The sequence below is a fragment of the Anopheles funestus genome, chromosome 2RL (assembly GCF_943734845.2).
Source record: "Anopheles funestus chromosome 2RL, idAnoFuneDA-416_04, whole genome shotgun sequence".
Taxonomy (NCBI): Eukaryota; Metazoa; Arthropoda; class Insecta; order Diptera; family Culicidae; genus Anopheles; species Anopheles funestus.
Window position 1 is genome coordinate 3621085 of NC_064598.1, and position 19128 is coordinate 3640212.

Below are 19128 nucleotides of genomic sequence, written 5' to 3' on the forward strand. Positions count from 1 at the left end.
GATTCTCGTTTAACGCTTAAGGGTCTGAACGCTTTCTGGTTTGTCTTTGTTTATACGTATCGCGTAGTGACCTACTTTACTTTGCTTATGATTACTTAAAGTTCTCACATGCTCGTTCTATGAGAATATGTCGCGTTCGCAACATTGTAGATTCGAACCGTGAATCAGAACGATTGATTGTTGCGTTCACAACAACTTTCCTTGGTGGTAGATCCAAAGACGAAGGATTGAAACGCGGCAGAGGGAATCCGGACTGTCATTCCGATGCCGCATATGGTGAGAGAAAATAGAGACACGCAGGAAAAGTTTTGTGGTGAACTTTGCGGACGCCATCCACCATTCGTCCTTCGGGTGCTCTCGTCCTCCCAGGACCCGGGACAGAACATGGTTGCACGCGATATGAAAACTGCGACTTGCTGACGGTTAGTTTTTATTCAACCACCGTTCTTAGTAGTGATTGTCCTTTCATTATGCCCTTTCGAGTATAATTGAATGAAGCCTAGTGCCTCCCCAAAAGGCGGGAATTTTTATAATTAACAAAACAAACGTACCTATCGGAGAAGCAAAAGAAAAAACCCATGGCAAAAAATGGAAAGGAAGCAAGCAAAGGCTATAATAAGTTTATTGGCTTTTTCACGATATAACTTCGGTGGTGCCACCCCACCCGCATCGGTTCGGGTGAATGTAAAATGAACTGGCACACGTATTTTATTTTTCAAAAACCCCCCAACCTCTGCCGGCTGAATGCATTAATTTGCCACTTTTAATTGTTTTTGCGTGAAAATGTGACTCTTCTGTTCGTGCGATGTACCATACCGTCGAGAAATCGTTCGCTTTTCCTTGACAGTTCTGAAGGCAGGTATGCACGGAACCGATTCCTTTGCCAACTCGTAGAAACGATGCGATTACGGTTGTGCCTATACATGCCCCTCGCTTAAACCTGTTGAGGTGTTCCTCGGTTGGGCAATGGAATTGCTATGGAGCTATTAACTAACTATCAATCAGAGGTATTTAGTGTGATTTGGCTGTTTGCACGATTGATGGGTGTCAATTATCTTATTTGATTTCGCTAATTTTGTTTTTTTTTGCGTTCCGATTAATGGCAACGACGAAGTTTTGTGGCTTAGATGATAATTAGATTTAAAAATGGTAACTTTCGAACAGCATAAATTTTGTAGATGGTGATAAATGACGATAATTAACGAGCGATAAAAAGCAAATATTTAACGCTAGATTTCTATATGAATGTCTTACAAACTTTACCTAACCTTTAATCTTATTTCTATGTTTAATAACAATGTATTGAATAACAAAAATGAACCCTTTCCAATATTGTAGAATGCCTAAAGGAATTTTACGGAATTGATTGTCGCAAGCATTTTTAAAATTAGGTAAATGTCTTACGATACAATTATAACAAAACTAGCTTACCCGGCAAACTACGAATTGGTGGAAATAAGTTTCTTTTCACTCAAATAATGCTTTAAATATAAGAAAGCATAAAAAATAAGAAAAAAATAGAAAAATTCTAAAAACCCGAAAATTTCCTAAGGGGTTAGCCTTGTTTTTTTTTGGGAAATTTAGCAAAATTTTAAAAATTGATTTATTTTGATGCGAATTGGTTGCAATAAGTTTCTCTTCACTCAAATAATGCTTTAAATAGAAGAAAGCATAAAAAATAAGAAAAAAATAAAAAAATCTGAAAACCCGAAAATTTCCTAAGGGGTTAGCCTTGGTTTTTTTGGGAAATTTGGAAAATTTTAAAAATTGATTTATTTTGATGCGAATTGGTTGAAATGAGTTTCTTTTCACTCAAATAATGTTTTAAATAGAAGAAAGCATAAAAAATAAGAAAAAAATAAAAAAATTCTGAAAACCCCAAAATTTCCTAAGGGATTAGCCTTGGTTTTTTTTGGGAAATTTATCAAAATTTTAAAAATTGATTTATTTTGATGCGAATTGGTCGGAATAAGTTTCTTTTCACTCAAATAATGCTTTAAATAGAAGAAAGCATAAAAAATAAGAAAAAAATAAAAAAAATCTGAAAACCCCAAAATTTCCTAAGGGGTTAGCCTTGGTTTTATTTGGGAAATTTAGCAAAATTTTAAAAAATGATTTATTTTGATGCGAATTGGTTGGAATAAGTTTATTTTCACTCAAATAATGCTTTAAATAGAAGAAAGCATAAAAAATAAGAAAAAAATAAAAAAAATCTGAAAACCCCAAAATTTCCTAAGGGGTTAGCCTTGGTTTTTTTTGGGAAATTTAGCAAAATTTTAAAAAATGATTTATTTTGATACGAATTGGTTGGAATAAGTTTCTTTTCACTCAAATAGTGCTTCAAATAAAAAAAGAATAAAAAAAATAAAAAAAAATCTAATGGAAATCTTAAGAGGAGTTAGCACACTAACACCGCGACATGAGCATTTTATGTAGGTATATAGATTATTGAGTTAAAGAGTAAAATTACTGAAACCGTCGTGGTAGTAACATTAAGGAACTATTACTCCAAAAACCAAGCACAACTTTACTGGTTCAAAGCAACCCACACCGTAATTAGGCCTTTCGGCCGTTTGTGGATGATACCACTAACATACAATGGGGAAAAGTGGTCAAATTGCACTTAAACTATGTTGCACCATACAAAATCGATCTGATTCGGGTGTCGGTATAGCCATGAAGACGAAATATCCGGCTTAACAGGCATGATTACCAACATCAATCGCCGGACGTCTACCCTACCCAGCCTACTACCAGCGAGAGTGTGACAAGATCGATGATCGTTTTATGGCGTTGTTACTTCACAGCAAACAATTAAAGCAAATATCTCCATGCTGCAGGGTTAGCCAAATGGGTGCTTTAAAGTAAATATTTCATCATATCTATCGCATCAAGGCGATTGATAAGTTACAATACTCTTTCTGAAAAAAAATGATAAAGTCCCATAAACAGCAAATCCATCCCATCATTTACGCTATTCGGTGCATTTCTTCTTCATCCTGGTAGTTGTTGGGTTTATAAACAAATGTCACGTCTGCTAACCGGCTTAAAGATAACGTATCAACAATGTGCAAGATTAGCCAGCAAAAAACACTTACCAAGAGGCAACTCTAGCCAGTGGAACGAACGGTGTGATCAACTCCGGCGTTCAATTCAGCCAAACTCTGCTGGGGTTCCTATCACACGGGATGTATTTTCAGCTCCAATTGTGCTTTTCTTTGCACTCCGGAGAACGGAAGGTGAAGGGAGAGGTTCATATAAGACTCACCGCCAATAAAAAGCCCTGAAGTGAATGGTACCGAAATCACCTAATTTTACACACAAACACTTTTTTTTGCACACAAACAACACAAACAACCTGCGAGAGACGAAAAAATGTTCAAATGATCGGGTAAGAAATAAACATAATTTTTTATGCCACTGTTCCAATATTTATATTGTTCGATTGGAAAGGAAATAAAGGAAATTTGTTGCTTCCGGAATCTCTTTGCTTCCTGTTTTTTTTTCTTTACCACACACTTGCTCACTCACGCACACACACTAGTGTACACGCTGTGAAATTGCAGTCATTTCACTGCAGATTTTCCGACCCGAATGTCCTTCTCGCTCGATGGTTCGGTGAGCCCGCATCTGCAGAGGATGCTGTCAAACAGATACTCCAAAATGAAGAGCGCGAATAACAAAATACGACGCGTAAACGATTCGAAAAGAAAATGGTATTTACCATACTGGTTGCGTATAAAACCTATATATGTGGGAAGTTTTTTTTTAACTATTTGCCCGTTCAGTTGGTTGCTAGGATGGGCGGCGAGCACAGTTTACTTTGCCCCTTTACACTCGTGCACTGTGGAAGGCCATTTGTCAAAGTGTTTGTTGACTGCAGCAAATGCACGCAAACCAAGACTTCATTTCGCAGGATTAATTCGATTCGATCAAGATTACAAACGCTAGCGAAGGTCACATACGAAGTAATAAAGCCAGTAATGTAAGGGGAGAACACTGATTAGCACACTGTTAGGTAAATCTATGTATAATTATTGTTCTGTTTTGTCTTTGCAGCTATCACTCTCTCCTGTTTTATGCTATTCTGCAGGACGAAGTGTAATGTGCTCAAGCTCAAATGGACAGGTGTGTAAAAAGGACATTTGCACATACACACATGCACAAAACACATAAAGGCGCCCACGGCAATGACCGTGCCCCTGGAACGGCGTGAGAAAGGATGTAGGAATTGCCTTTCTCTTCAGCATGGCAGGGATGTTTGGTACAGTATTTACGTATACTGAAACACAGGGCTGTTCTTCCATTTCTTTTTCCTACTTCAAACATGACTAATATGTCTGAGCACAAATCACATGCACCGTGCTCGACACGCATCGATTGCCTTTCAAGCTATTGCTTGTGAAAGGATCCATTCACAAAAAAAAAAACACACACACCAAACGCGAGAAAACAAGCTAAAATAGTAACAACATACACGTAAAATCGCAAACGTACGGCTTTCACGATACTCTTGGCACTTGGCAAATATACTTGCTTGGAAACAGATCACAAATCCGACAAACGGCTCTGGAAAGCTTAGCGGTTATTAAGCGGGGCCGGACTGAAGGGAGGAAAAACTAACAGGAACCAGCCACCCTCCCGGCTGGTTGGTGAACGAACAATCAGCGTGACACACGGAACCACATGAACCGCATCGATCAGATGTTTGCCGCGAACTGTGTGCCGTGCTGCGAGAGCGCACTATTGTTCCGCAGCCGTATACGCCACGGATGGGTTTGCCGGCTACGGAAAGGGCCGGTGGAAAGGGCATTTCTACCTGCAACCCTCCTGCATACTCTATTTTTTTCTACATCGCCCGGTGAGATTGACAGGCAAACTGTAAACAAAAAAGAGAGCGAAGAGCACGCGCGCATGGCACAACGCGAGAGAGAAGAGAAATCGTTTATACGTGTGGCTTTAGGTGCTACCGATTAGCTTTGCCACGACGTCCAACGTGCAGGGCTGCTTTGCTTTTGTAACAAAAGCGGGATTGATATTTTTTGTGAAAGGAATGTTTCGTTGTGGGATAAAACATTCGAGCATACTCTTGAATGATTGGCCTGTCACAGCACAGTTCTCCCTTTACTAAGTTCCATCAAATTCATGTCAAACTTAATTTCATATAAAATAATTATGCAAATTAATCATCAAACATTTTCAACCCTGTCATGCTGTCACGCAAGTCGCTTACATTAGCAGGTGCTTGCTTGGTGTAATCACAGTGCTGTTTGTTCCGCTAAACGAGACATCGCCCGCAATGCACTGCATTCATTGCTAAAACCATACTCCGTGTTACTGTTACATACTATGAATAATCCAGATTCCGTGCGGGTCAAGTTGTTGTTCTTTGCGAAATCTCGGGAACTGGCCGGATTGTCCGGTACGGACGATTTTCTTGTGCCACACTCTGAAATCAAGTGTTCCGAGCTGCTAGATCTGATCTGTAATCGTTTTAACCTGTCCATCATCCGCAACAATGTTATACTAGCCCACAACGAGCAGTACTGTGCGGATCTCAGTGAAACTATACGCATACGCAACGGAGACGAGTTGGCCGTGATACCACCCATTTCCGGAGGATAGACGGCACCAAGCGCACGCCGTAGTACAATAGATCATGAATTATCTAAAGTTAACGTTTGATAAGCTTGATGTAGGTGCGCTGAACGATCAGGTGGCACACGAAAGTTGCGGTGCTGTGTCGTTGTTCGTGGGTACGACGAGAGATAACTTTGAAGGCAAAACTGTCGTTTTGCTACAGTACGAAGCGTACGAAGCCATGGCCATCAAAACGATGAACCTGCTGTGTGAAGAGGTTCGCACCCGTTGGCCGGATGTGGTGCACATCGGCATACACCATCGGCTAGGCACGGTTCCGGTAAAGGAAGCATCCGTAGTGATAGCGATAAGCTCGCCGCATCGAAAGTCCAGCCTGGAAGCGGTACACTATACCATCGACGAGCTGAAAAAATCTGTCCCCGTTTGGAAGAAGGAACTGTACGGCGATGGAGAGGGCAGCTCGGAATGGAAAGAGAACAGCGAATGTACATGGTCGAAGAAGTACAAGGACAACCATATACTGTAGCAGAGAGTTTCGCAAACAGAGCAATACCTTGCATGCATGCGTGATTATATGCAATCATAGATTGCAAAACAAACAAAACAGAAAGGAATTTATGGCTAGATAGACAAACGAAACAACATGGAACGGGTTGCAATATCAAGTGGTGCTTTCGATCAACTTATGCGACATTGCCTTTAGTTTTAGATATTAATGATGAGCCTACAAGAACAGCTGAGTCACGTTTCAAGTGTACGGATAACATCCTCTATCAATCATGGGGAACGCTAATTGTCTCTTCATGAGATCATATACAGACAGTAGACAACTTCCGCTAGCAGAACACAAAGTGTTTATGAACCGAATGAACAATTTACGAGGCAGGTTATATTTTTCTATTGCTATACAGAGGTAAAGATGCTGCGTTCTATTATGGAAATAAAACTGTTTAAATTTGACACAAAATAATTATTGGACAAATCAAACAAATCGCCTACAGAATCCAATATCACTTTATCGTAGTTTGTTTAGCAGTTGATCAATTTTGAAACAAATTAATTTATTTACGACATCAAAACAAAACAATCATTTCCTGAAACTGCAGTGTTGCCAAACTAAACGAGCAGTCGTATCATTTCAAATCAATATTCAAATGTAGAATGCCAACAAATTATTTTACATTGTTTGTTAAAAAAGTGAGAAAAATTTAGTGCTTTTATTGCTTATTCAATATGTGTTTTAACAAAATTTCATGCTTAGCAATTGAATTAAATTTAAAAGAATCTCCGTAGCTGAGCAGTTGTCAAATGTGACATTTTAATATGGCGACCATCGGGAGAGCACGCACCCGCTGTTGCCAGACCTGGTTTTAAAAACCTTGATGGCGGTGATCGATTCAGCTGCATCGTCGTTGTTTGTTCTGTTTTCTATTTTTGTGTACGCGAGAAAGTTTTCCTAGCCGTGTGACACATACAGCGCGAGTGAGTGCAATTTTTTCACATGTCGATCGGAGTGAATTTACGTGTGACGGGCCACACGTCGATCGGTGGTCGCAAATACCAGGAGGACTACTTTTCCGTCGCCTATCAGCAAACGGAGAATGATCAAAACTTGGAGTACGCGTACTTTGGAATTTACGACGGGCATGGCGGTGCGGAAGCGTCCCTGTACGCCAAGGAGCATCTGATGAACACGATCGTGAGCCAGAAATTGTTCTGGTCGGAGAATGATGACGATGTGCTGAAATCTATACGTGAAGGCTACATCCAGACCCACTATTCGATGTGGCGCGAGCAAGGTAAACAACGTAGAAGTTTACATACTTCCCCACCCTCCCGCTCATACTGCCAATCCAGTGGCATTAATGCAGCATATTTCCTTTCTGTGGGGGCATTTTTCGCTCCCTATTCAATGTTGGTGGCCTTTCACTTGTGTTCAGTTCCTTGTGTTGGTTTAACGCTAACATAAAGTGCTGCAGCATTGCATATGGTAGAGAATGTACATCGATAAGGCGATTTTGATGATAAAACTGACATGTTGCATGCATTTTCATGAAATTTCGTGTTGTTTAATTTTCCCACTCATTTGTTCAGACAGGTTGACGTAAGCGTACTTGCTCACGCACACTGACAACTTGACGCTTGGGGGTGTGTGTGTGTTTGTTCGTATGTGGATACAGCATTCGCGAATATACAGCACTAATGTCAATCATATTGGACATTTCAGCTGGGTTTATTATTATTTTGCATTGACGACGTTTCCTCATTGGGCGGGAAATTTCGCCATCGTTCCGCTCCATGATACGTTCGTTACAAGCTATGGTTTTCTTTCTATTTTAACAGACAAATGGCCAAAAACATCGTCCGGACTGCCGAGCACCGCGGGAACCACCGCCAGTATTGCGTTTATTAGGCGTGGGAAGATTTACATCGGTCACGTAGGAGATTCTGGGATTGTGTTGGGCTATCAAAATGATAAGGAATCGGCACACGATGGCCGCTGGGTAGCAACACCTCTTACCGAAGATCACAAACCGGAAAGTTATGCGGAGAAGATGCGTATTATGAGCTGCGGCGGCAAGGTCGTCACAAAGTCCGGTGTGCCGCGTGTAGTATGGAACAGGCCGCGCATCGGCCATAAGGGTCCGGTCCGAAGAAGCACACCGATAGACGAGATTCCATTTCTGGCCGTTGCTCGAAGTTTGGGTGATTTGTGGAGCTACAATTCGGCCATGGATGAGTTTGTCGTGAGTCCCGTTCCGGATGTATCGGTCATTGAGATCGATCCGAAGAAGTACAGGTAAGCAAACAGCTGTGCATTACGACTGGTGTGATGGTAGTTTTCTAAACATTTGCTTCTCATCTGGCAGGTGTCTTATATTCGGTACCGATGGTTTGTGGAACGTAATGTCACCGAAGAACGCGGTCGACATCGTACGAAATGCGGAAATGGAAAACATACGCATCGCGCTAGAGGGTGGAAATGAATGGAAAAATCCCAGCAAGCTGCTGGTGAATGAAGCTCTCGACCGGTGGAGCCGCAGCAACATGAAGGCAGACAATACGTCCGTCGTGATCATTATGCTTGACCCCCCGGGGCCACCGAAGCGGGATGTGCTGAAATCGGTTAAAGATACCATCCAACACGTTGCCAGCGATCAGCTCAGTGCTGGACAAAGTGCGGTTGGAAGCAATATTATTCATCTGTTTGACTGCATCACCCGAGGGGAGTCACTTCCAGCGATGTCGGAGATGGACAGCTTACGGTACAACGGTACGCACCACAGCTTACAGTTGCCTCACAGCTATCAGCATGCGCACCACAGCGCGGAGGAGGAGTATTGTGATACGGAAGGACCGGAAATTGATCCCCGCGCTGTTCGCCAGCAGCAGCCGGAACAGCAGCACCACCAAATGGCACATCTGCAACCAGTGGATCAGTATAGTCATGCCCTTCCATCTACTTCGTACCAGGAGCCGGAACTTTCCTACACGGATAGCTTTGCTGAATCGTACAACACGCTGCTAAGCCGTAGCTTTGAAAATACGGACCACTCATACACATCACTCTTTCATCCGGCCGCTGACCATGGTATAGAGGCCGAAGATGTGGCAGAATCGTACCGAAATAAAGCCACCATGGTGGAGGGTGTGTCGCACGAGGAAGAAGATGAAACGATGTACGATTATTCGACTATTTCGTCCGACGATGAAACGATCGGGGCAAGTCAAATCCAAGATTCAACCTACTCGCTAACAAACTTACAAACCAAATCGGAACGATTGCGAGCAGAGTTCATAGATTCGTGCAGTTCCCCGGATGCGTATTACCACCAGCAACGCCAGCCGGAAGAAAGTACGGCATTCAGTACGGGGAATTTGGCCATCATCGAGCACTTTCACAACTATCATCATCCTGCACCGCTCGGGTACGACGACCATAGTAGAAGCATAACGAATACACATGATCCTTCTCAAGAAACGGCAGATGTTCCGGCTCGAATCGAATCGATTGGCGGAGCGATGAGAAGTGTAACGCATCACAACTACCACCAGTACCAGCTAGACCTGGACGAGCAATATCACCATCAGCAGCCGCAACATACGGATTCTCACTATCAAGATTACCAGATGGAACGGTACGATTACCGACATCATCCGGTCAACAATAATGGCGGCACCGTAGTGCCTTGTGAAGCAACATGCAGCAAATATGATTCCAAGAGCGAGCAGCGAAACGATGTGCCCATTGCCACCGAAACGTCCTGCGAAAATGAGGACGAAGAGGAGCAAGAGGAGATGAAGGAAGCAAGTTCAAATACCTCTGGTGCAGCTGTCCACCCGCATCAGCAGATCATTTCCATCCACGGTCATCGAATCCAGATAAATGAAATATCTTCCTCGTTCGTCGGTAAATCCACGAAAGTGCTGCTGTCGCACTCGGACAGTGAAAGCACCAGCAGCACCGATGGTACCGGTTACAGTGGTGATGAAGAAAACAGTGCCTCCTCAACAACCTGTTCATCGACGGGCGTAAAGCAGATGGTTGTGCCTGTGCTGGTAAAACAACGGTCGCGAAAATCGGGACCACCGACGCGCGTTATAACGATCTTCTACGAAACGCGCAGCAGTCGACGTCAGTCCCGAGCGCGCAATCAACCATCCTCCTCCAACTTTACCGACTTTGGTCGTAAACGGACGGAACTGAAACCATCGCCATTCGGTGGAATTGTGAAGCGTAGAAAAACGACCACGGTAATGCGCGCAGCACAGGACACGATTGAGCACGAAAAAGCATCGGTGGTTGTCGATCGTACCGATACGTTTGTGCGAAGAGCATTACGCTCGAATGGTGTGGTAAATGCGGCAAGAAGCATGTTGACATGTACGGGACAACAAGGCAATAAACTTCCCTCCCCTGCTGGAACCGATCGCAATCCATCCATGGCAAGCTGCCACCAACCTCGACGATCAGCTTTGGTGGCGAATGAGTTCGGTGTAAGCACTACCACCCCTAGCCGGTGTCTAGCGTTACAGCCGGCGCTCAAAACATCCGTTGCCGAGAAGGCAGAACGATCGCGTTTAAGTAGGAGCGGTTGCAATACAAGACGCATGAGGCTTGATGAACAACAGCAGCAGCAGCAGCATATCCAAAGCGGTAGCAGCAGCATATCGAAGAAAACGATCACTCGTGAAGCATTAGAACTGTTGGAAGGTTCGAAGCGAGCGAAACAGTTACGCCGTGCCCAATGACCAAAGGCTTAAAGGAGGACGTCTTCGATGTCCTCTCATATCCCAATCCCCCGAAACGGCAATAGGTTTGTAGTTTTCTTTACACTAGTTGGTAGTAATAGCTAGAGAGAAAAAAAGCAAAACAAGCAAACAAAAACATAAGAAAACGGCTGTGAGCAATCGTATTTCATTTTGAATTTTATTTTCTCATTCGCAAAACTTGCGATAATTCGTAATTTCTCGTTCTCGCTTATGGTTTGATATATTCATCACAAACGGTTTAAATGGCGGTGTTGGTTACATCCCTGTAGATGTAGACATGTCGTCGGTAGCAAGATTGTACACTCTCATTTATTTCTTAATTTTATTACATATCTACGCGGACAGAACGGACATGTATTTATGAGCTGTCTGCGCGTATGAAGCGCATGCATAATTGTTGCATTTTATTCATTTCATCATCACAAAACAACCACGTTCCTACCCGTGTGTGGCATGCGAGTTAATGCGGTATCATCTTATGTCCATAGCTTCATTTGTACAGAAAATAATTCCTTTTCTTCATCACGTTGTTTCCAATATTTCTCGTTGTTTTCTACATTCATAACGTGTTTTGTGCGCGACGAATAAAGGTGTTTGTTAACAAGCTGTACAAGGTGCATTAGTTATGTATGTACTAGGATAGGGAAAAACTGCTATATTTTTGAAACCATGTAACGCAGCACACAAACCTAAACAGGCATTGTAACAAGTACAACGGGAAACCCCCCAAAATTCGACACATCGGATAGTATAACAAGTGGGACGAAAAGCACTGAATATATCCCATTCTTAGTAGAACTTCTTTGCAGAGAAGTTTATTTGCAAATTGTTACGTATGCATGCATATAGTTACAACACTAGGCCAAAGTAGAAACGAATTTTTGTGTTCAAAAAGTGCCTGTGACTGTGGTGAAGATCGACAGCAGCAGCAGCAGACCGCTGTTGTGCCTTCCATCCACCGTTACACTTTGTTTCGAACACAAATCCTCTCGATTCAATCAGTCGTTAATTATCCCGATTTCTTCATGTGTGTGCATGTGTGTGTGTGTGTCTGTACGTGTGTTTTAGGTGTATTTTTGCATGCTTATGATTTATGATGGCATCGTTCGTTGATAATCTGCGTAATCTGATTAATAGTTTATGCTATCCTCTTTGCACCAACCACAAAAGGCCGTAGTAGAAAATCATTCGTTACAGATGTGTGTTAGTAATTCGTGGCGTATTCCAAAGGCGTTTGGACAGGGTTGCAAATGACCCACAATGTTACAAATGCGCTTAGCAGAAATTTTACCGATTTTAGTAATATTAATATGTTCTGAAATACCGATGGGCGAAGAGACGTAGCAAAAAACGTGTTTTGTGCAAGCATAGATCTTAAGCAAAAGTGTTTTATTTTTTTGTTTCTATATTGTATCGTGAGGAAATAAATATTTTGAACTAATGTTTTGGAGTATGTGTACAATTTGATATAAAAAACGGCCTCTATATTGCAGTGTACCGAACTACAAGTGAAAGAATCGGAACGCTAAACAAAGTTCGTTTCTTTAGAACCATCGATATAATTTTATTATACTTCATCACACAAATGTGCATAACATGTGCATAAATTATCGGCATCGGTTGGCCGGAAAAACGCTCATTCCAGCTCACCTCAAATATCGTTATACTGGCTGATGAATGCGTCATGGATGCGCTGCTTGTTTTCCACCTTCATGTCCGCAATCGCCATTATCACGTCGAGCAGTAGCTCCCGGGACAGATCCTGCATCTTCGGTAGCTTGGCCACTTGGCTAAAATTGTGTACCACCATTTTCAGCGCATAGTTCTTTATGTCCAGCACGTTCATCTTGTCTGATGCTTCTAGTATCTGCAACACGTTGTCGTACGTGATGTTGTTTTCCAGATTGTGCTTACAGAACGCCTGCAGCCGATTGTTGGCAAACCCGTAGAAACAGGGCGCTTGGAATAAGTACAGTGAATCCTCCGGTGGCATCTTGGTGTCACCGTAGTAGATATACCTCAGCAGCGAATCGAACGCTTCGAGTGACGGTGAAATGTCACCAATCTGTATGTTGACCGTGTTGTCCGCTGGCATGAACGACCGGAACATGGCCTGGAAGTAGGTACAGCGAGCGGCCAGAATGGATTTATGCGCCGGTATAATCTTTTCCTCCAGCACCAGATTAATGTCGCAGAATTCTTTCCCGCCCGACTTGAGAAATACTGCCATATCGCTCTCGAGCGTCGTACCGATCGTTTTGTCGTACTTCATATCCGTGGTGTGTTTGCTCGGGTTGAGCCGTTTGCGTATGATCTCGACAATGAGCGGTTTGTCCAGTGCTGCAAATTCGGCCGACATTACGATGTTGTAAAAGTGATCTTCCTTCACGATAAACCCGAGACAGTAGTCTTTGATAAGCGTTAAGCCCATCCGGTCCGCATTGTACAGCGCATCGAGCACGTTCGATTTTGAGATCTTGAACTCCAGATACTGGACGCACAGTTGCTCCAGCCGGGGGATGTTGAATTGAACCGCAAGTTGATACACATCCATCATGATCAGTACAAGCTTATGACTGAATGGGTCTTTAACTGTGGAAAGACAATAGAAAGATAGGATTTTTAGCAAAAAGCCCCACGAAACTGTCGATCTTACGTACAAACAATCCGGTCGGTGTAAATGTAATTTAATACAATCTCGAAAGCTTCTGGTTGAGCATCCGGCAGTTGAACCTCCAATATGGGCTGTTCGGCCAGTGGCACATCAGTTGTGCCGAAGAGTTTTTCAAAATGTAAATTCCTTGCATCACGTGCAGCCCTGCAGGTAAACGAGGAAAAAAGTATCATAATGATATGTGCATGACGACGGCTCCACCGACGGTATATGACTTACAATATTTTTGATCGTAAAAACTGCGATCGGGCCACTATCATGGCAATGTGGGCAGAGATTTTTACCTCCTCCGTACCGACGATAAACTGAACATCGCAAAATTGGCGGTTCTGAAGAAACTTCCCAAAATCATCGTGCAACGTGCATTTGGGATAGCTCGAGAACTGAAACCGGTACGTGTCACCGCTTCGCACATTATTATCAATCGTTCCGCCAAAGATGTACATCGCATCACCAATGACGGCGGCTGCGTGGAACAGGCGACCGCTCGGTATCTGTGATTCCGGTGCTGGCGTTACAGTGGACCATATTTGGCTGTCCAAATCGTAGCAGTGCAGATCGTTGGGAAGCGTCGAATCGGCCGCACCGCCAAACACGTAAAGGAATCGATCGTGATGCACCATCGTGTGGCCATAGCGTCGGGCGGGCGGTGGTGGAGCACCGCGCAGGATGTGTTCCGTCGATATTCGTCGCCAGCTGAATGAAAGGAGGGGACAAACAGCACAAATGTACGATATTAAAGGAATTGGTCGGTACTTAGTGTAACAGAGATCTGTTCGTACGTACGTTTTATCTTTGAAATTAAACTGAAACAGTGTGTTGGTAATTTGGAGACCACTTTGGCCGGAAAACACGTACATACAGCCCCGTGCTACGGCAACAGGAAAGTTGCAGCACGTAGGCGGACGGTCGCCTTTCTGTTCTACTTCCTCCCATTGATGCGTTTCTCCCTAAAAGTTAATTCGAAATTGTATGTAAGCAGTGAGTGCCACAAACGAAGGACCCTCCTTGGCATACGTACCGTCAACCGAATTGTCCACATATCGTTCAGACGAGCGTTTCCATCGTACCCCGCATAAATCCACAGCTTACCATCGTATACAGCGGCACCGTGTGCACTTCTTGCCACCGGGGTGCGGCCTATAAACTTCCACTCCGTCCACTGGCCGTTCTGGAAGTTGTACTCGAACAGATCGTTCTTGTTGGTGAGGTTCGAGTTCGAGTGAATGTCCCCGGTGTAGCCACCGAAGACAAACATCGACGTGCCGTGAACGACCGCCGAATGATGGTACCGGGGTGCTGGAGGTGTCCCGGTAGCAAACGCACGGCCCCACGATTTGTCCTTCACGCCAAACCGTATCAAATCGTTCAGCATGTTTTTGCCATTGTCTCCACCGAACACGTAGATCGCTTCCTTGTAGGCCACCACCGTGTGCTTCGAACGGCGCGCCCCCACAAACTCATCGCAATCACTCTCCCGTTTCCACTTGTTGGCCGTATTGGAGATGGGTACGTTGGCCGATATTTGCGTGCTTGAGGTGGTGCTGGTACTGCCGATCGATGCAGACGAAACAAAACGACCGGTCGACATGCTTTTAACGTTTACATAATTCTATATGTAAACAATGAAGCCCTTTAACGATGCTGGACACTACGAGATGGGGTTTGGTTTTCCGCTGCTTTGTTTCCTCAGCTCTCATCGGCTGGTTGTTTCGATGGGATCACAACAAATCGATAGTTTTTGCTTTTTCGTATTTGTGTGGGAAGATGATCCGGTTTATACATTGCAGTTTAGTTCTTGTTGCGATTGTTTTGTGTAATTTAACGTGTTTAGCATATTTTATGCAACAAAGTCCCAGTTCCACTGGCTCAAAATTGTATTTCTGAACCTATAATGCAACTGGAATTACATTTTCCAGCAAATATATTCGCTGTTTTTGTTTTATAAACAACGAGTGTGAGAAAATTGATAATTGATTGCTTGGCAACACTGCGCCCGTAACGCTTTTTTGCTGCTTTGAAAGTTTGACAGATCCTGGCAGGACCTTTTTCTTGTGCAGTGTTCATAACAAAAAAAAACTCCTGCAAAATCTTTGTTGCAATGTCGAGTGTGTAGTTAAAGTAAGGATATTTTAGGTGCAAAACAGTTTAATCTATTGTCGGAATTGAAAAAAGTGGCTTTAATGTAGCAAACATGATCTCGAATGCATTGTGTGACCTGGAGAAATGTGTAAGAATGTTGCGCCACACGGGCAAATAATGTTTGTTTCATTCCTCCAGTGATGCGGTTGACGCCTTGTTTGCGCTTTTCTTTCTTTTTTTTTCGCCCTCGTTAGGTGGACACCGCCGGAGTTCAGCTCGATACCCTAGCCCTCAAACTAACGGACGTCGAGCGCAACCTGGACGAAAATGAGCTAGAGTCGCTGGAAAATGAATCCGTCATGGAGCTGCTGGAATCCGTGACGGAGGTGAAAAATGAGTATCAAAATTTGCGCAAAGATTTGCAGGAGGTGCAGCAGCTGCAGAAGGAAATGACCAACTCGCTCCGCTATCAGTTGCGAAACATGACGCAAACATTCCGTGGGCTGAAGAAAAAAATCGAATCCAACTCCATACCCGTACACCTTGTGCCGCCACCGGCTGGATCGTCTTCCAGGGGTGCAGGAAACGAAGGGCGCGAAACGCAACACCAGCAGTCGCACCCGCCGCAGCTACTGCCACAACCGGATTTGACCGTACACGATCACGGACCGAGGCGTGCCACGGCCATGCTGAAGAGTGTCAGTAAGAACTGAGTAAACCGTTCCCGTGCATCGTTTGGTAAAATTCGAAGCACTGTCCTCGCTGGTATCGATCAGCTCACGACAAGCATCGTTTGCCGGCTGCTAGCGGGCCTCACGCATTACGTTCCCATACGCTGATTTCAAAAAAAACGTTCCCACCACATACACAAACGTTCGCTTGCGCAACAACAAAAAAACCACAACACATCATCATCGTCATCGAAAGGTTCGAATGTGTCCCCACCGTTGGAGTGACTTTCCAACAGCATGGTGGGGAGGCACGCAAAAGGATAGCAGATGCCAAACAGCCTGTTAGAACGGTGTGCTCCGGCTGTCGAACGGATGGCAAACGAACGATCATCTGCTCCTGTCTGTGTGTGTGTGTGCCTGGTTGTGTTAATTTGAGTTGATTTCCTTATTGCATTCGGTTTCGTTCGTTTCGTTTCGTTCGCAATCACCTACCGAATGTAGCTTTAAATACCGGCTGCAGCCCATCCGCATATCGTTATCATCATCCAGCCCGTTGTTCTTGCTCATTATCATCTTCCGCAAGCCGAACACTACACTACCGGCTGCTGCTGCTAAACGCGGGCACGGAAACGGGCCGAAATTGGAAACTGAAATCCAACCAACCGTTATCGTACACCAGTAATCGTTAGCGAACCGTTAGGCTCTAGTGTGCGAACACCCCCTCCGTTGTGGAAGCATGCGTTAAAGCTTTTCATCGTTCTGTCCCGTAAATGCGAAGATGCACTTCGCTTCCGTTTTCTCTAGCTATAGACCATTTTGCTGCAAGCAAACACACAAAGCGTGTATTGTTGAGTTAGAGCGAGTTTAGGAAGGATATCGGTCAGCCAAAGTAGACACGATATCGTATACCTTTTAATGACTGATCAGACATTGCTGAACTCTAGTAATCGTACGATTGTTGTGTGTATGTTTTACCTTTTACCTCATCTCTAGCTCTGTGTGTGTTTGCATGTCTCTCTATCCTATGCATATCCGTCGTCAAAGACCAACATTTCAGTGAATGCTTTCCAGTTTTTGCAATGGTTTTCGTACTCCATGTTTCTTCTGTTTCTTTACCCTATATTACATTGCCTTTACCTTCGTTGCACGCATACGCATGGTTTAACTGATCCTTTTTTCGTCTATGCATTTTCCAGTAAATGAGTTGATCTGGGGCAGTAATAGTAGTGCGTGATAAAGTCCCGGAAAAAAATCACACTAACGTTCCGCATCTAGCGAGCACACCTTTCGTGCACCTAACGTATACATACAAAACAAACTCTCACGTGCGCAAAAATATATGTCTTAACTATATTCTAAAGCAAATTCATAGTTCATAGTATACAACAAAGTAGAAACAATTCATAATTGCTAAGCAAGTGCGATTGAACTTGGTGCAAATGTTAAATGTAGTATAAGCCAACAAAAAATCCATGGGTAATTAGGTAAAGTTGTATGTTCTCATCTCCATTGTCCCCATTTGCTGTTGTCGTAGTTTAGTGTTCATGTGCATTGAATGTTTTGTCTATTGTTGATTTTGCTTGGAACTTTATGGATTTATGCTTTCGCGTATACTTTGGCGCTGGCTTAATCGCGCTTTACTGCTTGCGTTCGTAGGAACAATCCTGCAACCTGTGTTTTTGGGTATGAGTGTTCCATCCAGCTCGCTCGTTAATCATGCATTCATACGATTCTGTTCGCAAAATCATTTAGTTGCCAGTGTTACTATTCAATGCAAAACTTCGAATTTTTCCGTACGATGTACATGGAAAGGGTTTTTGGGTAAGGAAGCGTACTGTGCGCCACTAAATTAATCTCGTGTGTGAGATCTGGTCGAACAGCGAGTGCCCTTATTTAGGACCACCAAAAGTACTAGTGCCCTTCCTGCCCACCGAACAATGTCCCGTTTGTCCTTCGGGGCGCATTTCCCACCCTGCCGGTCAAGAAACCGGGCTCTGGCGGAAACGGGAGACATTTTGGTTTGTTTCTATCTTGTAGGGCAAACGTGCGCTCGTGCGAATGTTGCGTGCACTCTATGGACAATTTGTACCTGACTTGGTTTGGACCGTTTTGTACCGAACACATTGGCGAACGTTACGCGTTAACTACTGCAAAATGTAGCACAGAGGACTGTGGTGCTGGTGGTGCATCCCCCTTATCCCACGTGGCCGTGAACGATTGCGATGGCCACGCTGCATCCTCGTGCATTACGCTCGGTTCGCGCAAATTCAAATAGCAAATAGAGACGGGTGCCGGAATTGGTGTAGTAGCTCAAACAATTTGACAAAAAAAGACTGTAGTTATCAAAGCTAAAACTGGTTTTAGATGTTGGCACCTTGAAATGTGAAGGTATATTGCTAGGTACAATTGTGCTGCACAATATATCAATGTATTACTCCAAACACACAAAAACCACACGCGCACACTATTAAATTTTGTACTGCAATATCGGCAACCACCTATATTAATATATACATATAAATATACATATGTATGTATGTATATTTTAATTAAACATCTTCGATAGTACTCCAGCACGTGTTGCTGATCACTGAACGATTACTAGTGTTCCTGTTCAATGTCGATGCAACTCTCGTTACATTTAACAGACACGTTTGTTATACGAAATTTAAATTCTTGCAGCAAAACTTGTGTAGGAATTGGAACAGAATGTTATATTATGAACATAAACGGTTCTTTCGCACGCAATCGGAAATGATTTTCACTTGCAGATCCAGATAATAAATGTTTCAATTGTGCAATTTATCATAAAGCCACACTTGTCCT

General features: G+C 43.5%; 6 protein-coding genes across 13 annotated transcripts in view; 4 read left to right on the forward strand and 2 right to left on the reverse strand.

Annotated features, from left to right (window-relative positions):
* The window catches only part of LOC125774783 (tubulin polyglutamylase TTLL5), a 37473-nt gene extending 32605 nt beyond the window's left edge, over positions 1-4868 (reverse strand). Inside the window, exons 1-3 of one of the 8 annotated variants that reach the window (XM_049445013.1) lie at positions 3966-4218; positions 3513-3630; positions 3099-3358 (exon numbers count right to left, since the gene is read on the reverse strand). The gene's annotated coding sequence lies outside the window, so the exon portion shown is untranslated. Of the gene's footprint in view, positions 1-3098; positions 3359-3512; positions 3633-3965; positions 4219-4477; positions 4770-4819 lie in introns of those variants that run through there. The other 7 variants (XM_049445012.1, XM_049445011.1, XM_049445007.1 and 4 more) reach the window with 7 other exon arrangements.
* Positions 4869-5259: 391 nt separating this feature from the next.
* Positions 5260-5625, forward strand: LOC125774816 (molybdopterin synthase sulfur carrier subunit). The gene has a single exon (XM_049445060.1). The coding sequence runs from the start codon at positions 5350-5352 to the stop codon at positions 5623-5625; it is 276 nt and encodes a 91-aa protein (XP_049301017.1). The 5' UTR covers positions 5260-5349.
* A 34-nt stretch (positions 5626-5659) lies between these two features.
* On the forward strand, positions 5660-6571 carry LOC125774813 (molybdopterin synthase catalytic subunit). The gene has a single exon (XM_049445056.1). The coding sequence runs from the start codon at positions 5660-5662 to the stop codon at positions 6125-6127; it is 468 nt and encodes a 155-aa protein (XP_049301013.1). The 3' UTR covers positions 6128-6571.
* Positions 6572-6952: 381 nt separating this feature from the next.
* LOC125774784 (uncharacterized) lies at positions 6953-12316 on the forward strand. The gene is made up of 3 exons (XM_049445016.1): positions 6953-7400; positions 7945-8401; positions 8472-12316. Exons 1-3 carry the CDS (start codon positions 7103-7105, stop codon positions 10852-10854), a joined length of 3138 nt encoding a protein of 1045 aa, XP_049300973.1. The 5' UTR covers positions 6953-7102; the 3' UTR covers positions 10855-12316.
* A 94-nt stretch (positions 12317-12410) lies between these two features.
* On the reverse strand, positions 12411-15336 carry LOC125774786 (leucine-zipper-like transcriptional regulator 1 homolog). The gene is made up of 5 exons (XM_049445018.1): positions 14571-15336; positions 14336-14499; positions 13769-14245; positions 13536-13693; positions 12411-13467 (listed from the first exon to the last, which is right to left on the reverse strand). Exons 1-5 carry the CDS (start codon positions 15138-15140, stop codon positions 12527-12529), a joined length of 2310 nt encoding a protein of 769 aa, XP_049300975.1. The 5' UTR covers positions 15141-15336; the 3' UTR covers positions 12411-12526.
* Positions 15337-15559: 223 nt separating this feature from the next.
* Positions 15560-19118, forward strand: LOC125774807 (uncharacterized). The gene is made up of 3 exons (XM_049445045.1): positions 15560-15779; positions 15886-16329; positions 18340-19118. The coding sequence occupies exons 1-3, from the start codon at positions 15744-15746 to the stop codon at positions 18460-18462; spliced, it is 603 nt and encodes a 200-aa protein (XP_049301002.1). The 5' UTR covers positions 15560-15743; the 3' UTR covers positions 18463-19118.
* Positions 19119-19128: the final 10 nt, after the last annotated feature.

Coding starts and splice junctions, on each gene's coding strand:
- LOC125774816 (XM_049445060.1), top strand. CDS start 5,350: ATGAATAATCCAGATTCCGTGCGGGTCAAGTTGTTGTTCTTTGCGAAA.
- LOC125774786 (XM_049445018.1), bottom strand. CDS start 15,140: ATGTCGACCGGTCGTTTTGTTTCGTCTGCATCGATCGGCAGTACCAGC. Junction 14,500..14,570: donor TGTGGACAATTCGGTTGACG/GTACGTATGCCA, acceptor ATTAACTTTTAG/GGAGAAACGCATCAATGGGA. Junction 13,694..13,768: donor TTTTTACGATCAAAAATATT/GTAAGTCATATA, acceptor GTTTACCTGCAG/GGCTGCACGTGATGCAAGGA.
- LOC125774784 (XM_049445016.1), top strand. CDS start 7,103: ATGTCGATCGGAGTGAATTTACGTGTGACGGGCCACACGTCGATCGGT. Junction 7,401..7,944: donor TTCGATGTGGCGCGAGCAAG/GTAAACAACGTA, acceptor CTATTTTAACAG/ACAAATGGCCAAAAACATCG. Junction 8,402..8,471: donor ATCGATCCGAAGAAGTACAG/GTAAGCAAACAG, acceptor CTCATCTGGCAG/GTGTCTTATATTCGGTACCG.
- LOC125774807 (XM_049445045.1), top strand. CDS start 15,744: ATGATCTCGAATGCATTGTGTGACCTGGAGAAATGT. Junction 15,780..15,885: donor TGTGTGACCTGGAGAAATGT/GTAAGAATGTTG, acceptor CGCCCTCGTTAG/GTGGACACCGCCGGAGTTCA. Junction 16,330..18,339: donor CCACGGCCATGCTGAAGAGT/GTCAGTAAGAAC, acceptor TCTATCTTGTAG/GGCAAACGTGCGCTCGTGCG.
- LOC125774813 (XM_049445056.1), top strand. CDS start 5,660: ATGAATTATCTAAAGTTAACGTTTGATAAGCTTGATGTAGGTGCGCTG.